Source organism: Sycon ciliatum, chromosome 8, assembly GCF_964019385.1.
Source record: "Sycon ciliatum chromosome 8, ocSycCili1.1, whole genome shotgun sequence".
Classification (NCBI taxonomy): domain Eukaryota; kingdom Metazoa; phylum Porifera; class Calcarea; order Leucosolenida; family Sycettidae; genus Sycon; species Sycon ciliatum.
In genome coordinates, this window is record NC_088650.1 from 608,239 (window position 1) to 618,238 (window position 10,000).

At 46.5% G+C, this 10,000-nt stretch overlaps 1 protein-coding gene across 1 annotated transcript in view; it reads right to left on the bottom strand.

Moving 5' to 3' along the window:
• LOC135823065 (polyamine-modulated factor 1-binding protein 1-like) overlaps positions 1-10,000 on the bottom strand; it is a 19,013-nt gene that overhangs the window by 4,975 nt on the left and 4,038 nt on the right. The window contains exons 4-9 of the mRNA XM_065335895.1: positions 9,058-9,194; positions 7,996-8,136; positions 6,067-6,154; positions 4,034-4,207; positions 2,212-2,352; positions 4-261 (exon numbers count right to left, since the gene is read on the bottom strand). Of these exons, the coding sequence (XP_065191967.1) occupies positions 4-261; positions 2,212-2,352; positions 4,034-4,207; positions 6,067-6,154; positions 7,996-8,136; positions 9,058-9,194 (939 nt within the window). The remainder of the gene's footprint in view (positions 1-3; positions 262-2,211; positions 2,353-4,033; positions 4,208-6,066; positions 6,155-7,995; positions 8,137-9,057; positions 9,195-10,000) is intronic.

The following is a 10,000-nucleotide window of genomic DNA, read 5'->3' on the forward strand; positions in this document are numbered from 1 at the left end:
TACTGCACCGCGCCCAGTGGCCAGTGGCCTATGCTGGGCTGGAGGAGGAACATAGTCATCACTGGACAGTTGCTGTTGGTAGGGCAACCCAGAGGCATGGCGGTGGGAAGTTGCTGCTGCTGCACCGCCGATAGTTTGGGGATTTCCGGCACCGCTGCCACTGGCACTGGCACTGCCACCACTGCCACCCGGTGCTTCATGTAAGACACGACGGCGCATTTGTGCAATTCTCTGCTCATTCTTCAGCTCCTCAACTTCAGCCTACAACATACATTATGGTATATGGCACACACAACAAATACAGTACACGTCAACAACAACAACATCACACAACAACATCAACAACAACAACAACAACAACAACAACAACAACAACAACAACAACAACAACAACAACAACAACAACAACAACAACAACAACAACAACAACAACAACAACAACAACAACAACAACAACAACAACAACATCATACAATAATAGCATCTGCCCCCAACAGTATCGCGCAGAAACGACATGCCGTAGCAACGCCATGCTATGGTATCGGCATCCTATAGCAATAGTTCCCGTAGCAACCCCGTCCCACAGGAGTGGCATCCTAGTAGCAATGTTTCCAATAGCAACAGAGCGTCCTGCAGCAACAAAAGTCAGGGTCACGTTGACAATCACGGTCCCTGCAACAAGTCAGGACCCTGTATGCAACACGGTCCCTGCAAGAAGTCAGGGCTCTGTGAGAAGCCAAGAACCCGTAAGCAGTCAGTGGCCTGTGAGCAGTCAAAGGGCTTGTAACCAGTTACACAGTCATGACAGCATCGTGACCAGTCATGACAGCATCGTGACCAGTCATGACAGCATCGTGACCAGTCATGACAGCATCGTGACCAGTCATGACAGCATCGTGACCAGTCATGACAGCATCGTGACCAGTCATGACAGCATCGTGACCAGTCATGACAGCATCGTGACCAGTCATGACAGCATCGTGACCAGTCACAAAACACAACAACAGATTACTAGTATCCACTGTGCTCTATGACCAAGACCCAAGACCCAAGACCCAAGACCCAAGACCCAAGACCCAAGACCCAAGACCCAAGACCAGGCACCAGAACTCAGTTTGCAGTGAATTCAATATACTGCACACTTTAGTCAGTAATATCACATTGCTTATTTCAGACAGCAAAATCACGTCATTGCTTATTTCAGTCAGTAAAATCACATATCACATTGCTTATTTCAGTCAGTAAAATCACATTGCTTATTTCAGTCAGTAATATCACACTGCTTATTTCAGTCAGTGAAATCACATTGCTTATTTCAGTCAGTGAAATCACATTGCTTATTTCAGTCAGTAATATCACACTGCTTATTTCAGTCAGTAATATCACATTGCTTATTTCAGTCAGTGATATCACTTCTACAAAGTCAACAGCCACCTAGAGAAGATACCTAGTACAAGACGACAAGGACTGTCGTTTCAAGTGACTTGACAAATACGGAACGCCGCATCTCATCTCCTCTCAATCAACAAAACAGAAGAACTTGACGCACCTCACAACATAATATGTTTGCAGAAATATGTTGGAGGCGTACTTTTGAGGCAAAGAAAGAAACAGTACGTTATCAAAATCAAATTGAACTCACACAAGAGAGATGCAATCATCCTAGAACAATACCACTCCATGTAGCACTCTGGGCAACAGCATCATTGTGGCGATTATTCAATTCCTTTCTGCACATGTTTTCTCAAGAAATGGAACCTTGGTTAATGTCCAGAGCTGATTCGTTTCCACACCTGTCTCCATGTTGCCTTGGTCGGCATTCCGACGACATGTTCACTCTAGAATACTCCCCAATGATCTTGCTGACATTACAGTCTATTAGACCAAAATGCCCACTAAGAAACGGCTCCACACTGACTTCTCTAACTGTTGCGATTGACTTTCACCGAGGCAGGAAGGGATCGTCAACACATACAAACACCCCTCCCCCCCCCCTCCACACACACACAAACACATACATACACACATACACACAAACACCCCCCCCCCCCACACACACACACACATACACACATACACACAAACACCCCCCCCCCCCCCACACACACACACACACACCTCACTCCCACATACACACACACAAAACTTGAGCTTTCAGCTTGAATCTCCATCGTTTGGAGTAAATCGAAACCTGTTGGATTAGAACCTTACCAGGAGTTGATTAGTCTGCTTGCGCAGATGCTCGCAATCGTGTGCCAACGTGTCTTTTTCTCGGCTCATACGAACGTTCTCGAGGCGTATTCTCTCTTTCGATCTGTTCTCCTCTTCATAATCTTCACGGTGCGCTTGGGCCTGTACACACCCACAGGTAGACATTCACATGTAGACATTCACAGATAGACATTCACATAATCATTCACATAATCATTCACATGTGCATTTACCCACATGAAGACACCCACATAATCATTCACATGTATACACCCACATGTATACATTCACATGTACATTTACCCACATGAAGACACCCACATAATGATTCACATGTGCATTTACCCACATGAAGACACCCACATAATGATTCACATGAATACACCCACAGGTAGAATTAGATCAGGTCCCACAGCTGCCAAACGGGTGCTCGCCATGCTCACCATCAAAGATGGAGCAACGACCCACCTAAGCAGTGGACAACCGAGAAATTCGGTGTCTGCGTTTGTGGCGTATTGTGTTCATGTTCGTATTCAATTTTTTGTCCATTTTGTTTTCTGCGTCCACTTCTGCTGCTGCTTACTCTCTTGTCATTTTGTTTTCATTGTTTTTGGGAACACAGCCCCATGCTGTGTGATCAGTCGTGTTGAGTGATAAGAAATTCGCTGTTACTCCGAGTATCGTGCACAAGCACTCATCAGAGGACTTCATAACGACACTCACAGTAGAATACACCACATAAATAGTCTATACTGGGTTGAAAGGTCGAGGGATTCCAGTGCTAGGTGTAATAAGCTGCGCCAAAGATTGCGCTCTTTGGGAGGTACCGATGGAAAGAAGAGGGAGAGTGAGTAAGTGATAACATTGTGGAGGTGATTTCCGCATGAACCTTGGCAGAGAGTCAATGTGCCTTGATGACTTGTGTGACATTCACATGTAGACATCCGCACGCAGACACCCAAATGCAGACATCCACATGTACACATCCATACAAGAAACAGAGTATGAAAAAAAGCATTTTTACTCCGAGTTTCACGCACTAGGGGCGCGTTCGAATTGTCACTCTTTGACTTTTCAAGGAGTTTCGTTTTTCTGAAGAGGTGGCCTTATTGGTCTCTTCAGAAAAACGAAGCTCCTCGAAACTCTTCAAAACTCCTCGAAACTCATCCGATGGGAAGCTGGATTAGTTTCGAAGAGTTTGGAATAGCTCGTCACGTAGTACGCGAAGATGGTCGATCTGATCGGACGTCATCATCGCCATGACAATTCCACTGTAAAACTCTAAAATGATAAAAGTAATGGGACACTTCAACTTATCTCTTTATAAAATTTGTTTGAACAGTTGATGAAGACGATTCGAACCCGCCCTAAGTAATGATCAGAAAACAATTATTCGACTTTTATGATTATTACTTAGTGGTGACTGCCTAGTGTGTGAAACTTGTACTGAAAACACTTTTATCATGCTCTTATTCTAGTTCTAGTTGGAACTAGATCTGCCATTCGGTATTGAGCACTCTATGGGACCAGCTTTCGGTATTGAGCACTCTATTGGACCAGCTAGATTTAGGTACCTCCACAATGTGGTCTCTGTTACCAGGTGGTCTCCTTATCCAGGGTCATTTGACTGGAAATAGCAACGCCTGGTCCTGGTCTCAGTGGTCTTTTAGGACAGGTGGTCGCCTTATCCGAGTGGTCGCCTTGACAGATTTTACTCTACCGATATTAACCGATCCAAATCACAAGACCATACTTATCTACATGTTAACAATGTCATGTACACGCTGCCATGAAACACATGATGCCGTACAGGATAGCGTACCTGTGCTCGGCAAGCTTCTAGCTCCGACAGCAATAGATCCCGATGGTCGATAAGCGATTTCAGCTTGGTTCCGGTATGCTTGGAGTTTTCATCCAGGGCGGCAGTCTCCGCAGTCAGATCACTGATCTGACGCTGCAAATTGGCTTGTAATGCATCCCGTTCCTCCTTGATATGCTGTCAGCAGAATATCACCAACATACCACATTATACTGTAAGTCGACAAAATTTCCAGCCCATTCAAATTTCGGCCTCCCAGGGCTAAAACCCATTTTGGCCACATCAAATTTTCAGCCTGTACTGCTGCTGCCTGTATACACTGTCACACTGAACCTTGAAAAACAAAATTTCGGCTGCAACAAATTTTCGGCCAACTATGATCAGGCTGGAAATAGCCGAAAATGAATATGTGCCGAATATTTGTTGACTTATAGTACCACAATAGGCCAGGTTCTCCCCATGTAAATTGTTCTGACGATCAGTGACTGGCCCGAAACGTCAATAAGTATCAACATCATCATAGAGTAGATGAATTTTTAAATGCAGCACGAGTGCAGGTTGTGAAGAGCAACTAAATAGAGTGGTTGTCAGTTGACAAACCCTCTTTTCTTCATAATGCAGCTGCATGATGTCTACAACTTTCTTAGTGGTAACACCACATGATGCCGAAAAAAAGATAGAAAGACGTTTAGACGGCCAGATGAGCAGGGGGAAGGGGGAGGAGAGGGGAGGGGGAGGAGGGGGGAAGGGGGAGGAGAGGGGGAGGGGGCAGTCAAAGGAACAGAAACATCAACCAATAGCCTGCTCACTGACGGACCATCAGCAAAGCAAACAAATGCAACAGGTGTAGATGTACGCGTCTTCACCTATTCCTCTCTCTAGCAGTCGGCTATACCTGGGTCATACCACTGCTTATAGGCAAAAGTGTCCGCTCCCCACAGTAGTTCCGCTCCCCACAGTGGGTCCGTTCTCCACAGTGGGTCCGTTCCCCACAGTGGGTCCGCTCCCCACAGTTCGTCCGCTCCCCACAGTGGGTCCGCTCCCCACAGTGGGTCAGCTCCCCACAGTGGGTCCGCTCCCCACAGTGGGTCAGCTCCCCACAGTGGGTCCGCTCCCCACAGTGGGTCAGCTCCCCACAGTGGGTGCGCTCCCCACAGTGGGTCCGCTCCCCACAGTGGGTCAGCTCCCCACTGTTTTATCTACTGCCAACACCTTTCCTATAAAATCATGGCAGAAGTCGCTACCACTATCTCATATTTCCCCATCGTAATTATACTCATAACATTACACTGAGAGTGACTTGGAAAAGGGAATGTTGAGCCAAGCCAGCTAACACAGCCAGCTAACACAGCCAGCTAACACAGCCAGCTAACACAGCCAGCTAACACAGCCAGCTAACACAGCCAGCTAGCACAGCCAGCTAACACAGCCAGCTAACACAGCCAGCTAACACAGCCGGCTAACACAGCCGGCTAACACAGTCAGCCGGCTAACATAGTCGGCTAACACAGCCGGCTAACACAGCCAGCTAACACAGCCAGCTAACACAGCCAGCTAACACAGCCAGCTAACACAGCCAGCTAACACAGCCAGCTAACACAGCCAGCTAACACAAACATGTATATAGCATGCAGGTGCACCGTGTCCTAGCATACACACAGCTGCACAATGTCCCACACAAAAGGAAACCATTAAGACCGTTCAGCAGCTTGACAAACTAGCACAAATTGATCCACAGAGGGTGGTGACGTCCCCACGGCTGCGGAAAACACGAACCGTGTATATTTGGTGTGCATATATTGAGCAAGCTGCCATAGCATGGTGTGCACATATTGAGCTAGCTCACATAGCATCACAAGCAAAACATAATAGTGACTCGGGGCAAGAGAGAGAGTGTGTGTGGGGGGGGGGGGGGGGGGGGAGGGAGTGTGTGTGTGTGGGGGGGGGGGGGGAGTGCGTGTGTGCGTGTGTTAAAGAGACAAGCTTTTGAGTGACAACTGGAGAGCAAGACTTCAAAGGTAGAGTCATGTTCTCACCTTCAGATCATGTGCCATGCCGTCTAAACTTGAACTGGCTTTCACCCAATTCCTCTGATAATCGTCGCGTTCTTCCGTAATAATGGTACTGAAATCACAGGACAAATGCACATGCATACAGGTGTAGAAGAAGGTATATACATTGTGTACTAGTACATGGACAGGCAGAGAGATTGACAGCACACACATGGGTACTAGTAGTACATGGAGAGGCAGACAGATGAGATTGACAGCACACACACGGAACACTATTACCACACAAAACGAATGTGGCCAATTCAGATTACGATCAGTCACCACCAGTACACAAAGTTCGTCCCTGATGAAGCCCCAAGGGCGAACATTTGGAGATTCCATTTCTTTTGAATAAAATTTGCAGCGTCAACGACCTTTGTGTAGGGATATCAGCGAACGCACTGCGCAGCCCATCTGCGCAGGTCAGCCTGGCCCATCTACGCGCGGCCGACAAGAAAACTCATGAACACTTTCATTTTTTTCCAAAATAAATCGTGTGAAGAAGATGCACCTAATGGCTGAAAACTAGGCTGAGGAAAAGTAGCATCCAGAGGCTCTCAAACAAATTCATGGTCCATCACTTCTGACAATGGCAGGGAAGACATCTGGGAGCTGATTGCAGCAACTCTCTACCAAGCGCGATGCTAGTTACTCACCAGGGCAGGGCGCTTCCATCGCGCAAGAAATGGCCGTGAGCGAGAAATGCAAGTCCGATTTTGGAACGATCCAACCAGGGAAATCTCTTGAAAATTGGCCTGAACACCTCTCATACTGGTGTTTCACGATGTGCAAACTTTCAGAGAAATCGACGGGGGAGAACGTGGTGAGTACGTGGGTCCTCGAGTATCGCGTATGATTTGAATGGTCGCGGGGACAGAAGAACAGTAATTTTACGACTCCCAGCCGTGCAAACAGACCGCGGCCATGTTTTCTCTGTCGGCCGCGATCACGTTCAAAACATCGATGACGCAATGCATGCGCAGAGGCCTGCGCAGTGCGTTCGCTGACATCCCTACTGGGGTGTAGTGCTGGTGACAGATCGTATTAAAAACAAATGTGGACCGAAACATTCACTAGCCTGGCCAGAACCATGCAGGCTAATAGTCTAGCTACAGGAGTGCATGTGCTGGATACCCTGGTTGTACCACCATGACATTGATGCCCTGGTTATATCACCATGGCATAGATACCCTGGTTATACCACCATGGCATAAATACCCTGGTTATATCACCATGGCATAGATACCCTGGTTATATCACCATAGCATTGATACCCTGGTTATATCACCATGGCATAGATACCCTGGTTATACCACCATGGCATAGATACCCTGGTTATATCACCATGGCATAGATACCCTGGTTATATCACCATAGCATTGATACCCTGGTTATATCACCATGGCATAGATACCCTGGTTATATCACCATGGCATTGATACCCTGGTTATATCCCCATGGCATTGATACCCTGGTTATATCCCCATGGCATTGATACCCTGGTTATATCACCATGACATAGATACCCTGGTTATATCACCATGGCATTGATACCCTGGTTATATCACCATAGCATAGATACACCGTCAGGTGCCGAATCTGCCGCTAGGGTTTGCTGGGTGTTAGTGGCCATCGTTGATGTACATGTAGCTCCTAAAGCAACTGGGGGGGGGGGGGGGGGGGGGGAGCATAGATAATACCCAAATCTCATTCGATTCATTGATTCCACATTAACCTCACAAGCCGTACACTAGGAGTAACCAATATTTTACAGAAGCAAGCTAGCCTTTCGGTACACATTTTGTCCTTTACCGCTATGATGTCATACTTCTGACAGACACTTATCATCCTTTACTGCTATGATGTCATACTTCTGACAGACACTTATCATCCTTTACTGCTATGATGTCATACTTCTGGCGGACGAGAGAGTCAAGGCGCTGACGCATCTTCAAGGATTCTTCGTTCAGCTTCTTGTGTTCAGTGGCCCAATGATTAGCTCTAGCCTGCTGCTCGGCAACATGTCCGTTGAGAACACCAAGTCTTGCCATCAGACTGCCACCGGCAGGAGTATAACAGAAGAAGACAGAATAGAAAGAAATGATTTAGGAAAATCACACACTCGCCTTGGAGATCTATTTTGTCTTTTGAAGCCATGGCATACATACTGTTGCCATACATACTGTTGCCATACATACTGTTGCCATACATACTGTTGGCTTCTAGGATGTGACCTTATGCTGCATAGTGTACATGGGTGAAGAGAAGAATGTTTTTCCAAGCAAAGTGATTCTACGAAGTGTCCATGAGTGAAGACCAGAATGTTTTTCCAAGCAAAGTGATTCTACGAAGTGTCCATGTTAGCAAACCAAGTACAGGTCACGGCAGATCTCTCTATTCGCATGTTAGTGCTTTACTACGTGAAATGATTGTATCAAGTTTTCCTAGAGAAAGGAAAGAGAGGGCTTGATTCAAGGAACGTTCACGAATTCATATCGGCAAAAAGTGTCGCAACAAGGTAATGCCAGTGCCAACTCCATTCGGTGTGTCCGCGAAAACGGAGAATGCTAAGCTGGGGTTATGCTCGAAACTCGAAAGACGGAGTACAAAAACGTGTGATCAGCAGCACTACAAGGGATGCGGGACATGCTGAGGACACACTGTGCAATGAGGACACACACTGTGCAAGGACAAACCCTTTGATCCCCCCCCCCCCCCCCCCCCCGAGCTGCAGAGAGTACTCAATGTCTTGGGACAGAGCTTAGAACATAGCAGACACAGCGGAGGACGTTCATGTGCGGCATGTGTTTATGTGTTCATGTGCGGCATGAAACTCAGAGTTACAACCAACCTGAACGTCCTCTGCTGAATCTGCTACATTGTGCAAAGATATAGACCGAGAACACAAAGACACAGGTGACTACAAAGACACAGGTGAATACAACGTCGCTGTGGCTGTGGCAGGTGGGTGCTAACCTTTTCTCTGAATCTCCAATCTGCTGGTATACAGAGAGAAGATTCTGGTGCTCGGAACGCAGCGCAGACAGACCTTGTTGATAATTGGTTAGGTCAACGAGCATTCTTTGCTTCTCCTCGGCGAGACCAGTAGATGCCTGACAGGACACAAAACACACCATTCACGTGTTATTATCATAATAATAAATTAATAATTATTATGATGAAGTTAAAACCTAGGTTCAGGTGACAAAATTTGACAAGTAATATTTGTTCTCAAGCGACCAAGCTCGGATCGCTTGTTGAGGCATCTGGCTATATCTGCACGGGCGGCGAAAAGCTTCTCGGTGAGGCAGAGATCACACCGCTTGCTTGAGCTGGAGTAAGCCCTTGTCAAAGCTCTTTTCAAACTTTGTCACCTGATCCTGACAGAATATCGCTTGGTTTATAATAATTATACTCAGAAATGGACTCGGATGGTGAGCCAAGGATTTATTCCTAAAAAATTAAGTGGACCGAGGAACTACCGTAAAAGTCCGTAAATAAGTACCTGCCCGAAAGAAATACCCCCTTCATTCTTTTGGCTCTTTCTGTTGAAGTCAAGTCAAGCCAGATAAACATACTGCCCGAAATAAGTACCGGTACGGTGCGCACATGCAGCACGTAGCATGTACATCGACATGAAAATGACTTCTCCACTACACACAAGTCAGGTCCGAAAGTTAGTTCGTGCCCGAAAGTCAGTACCCACCCGAAAGTTAGTACGGGTGTGATCACTAAATTCGAAAGTAAATACGTACTTATTTACGGACTTTTACGGTACATAGTTCCTCCGTCCACTTTTCTTTTGTATACACAGAAAAATAACACTTTCTCTCCGCAGCTAATGTTAGGCGAAGTATAGTCTCTTGTCAAGCTTTGCCACCTGATTCCACAAGAATATCACGTAGCAATGCTCAGATAA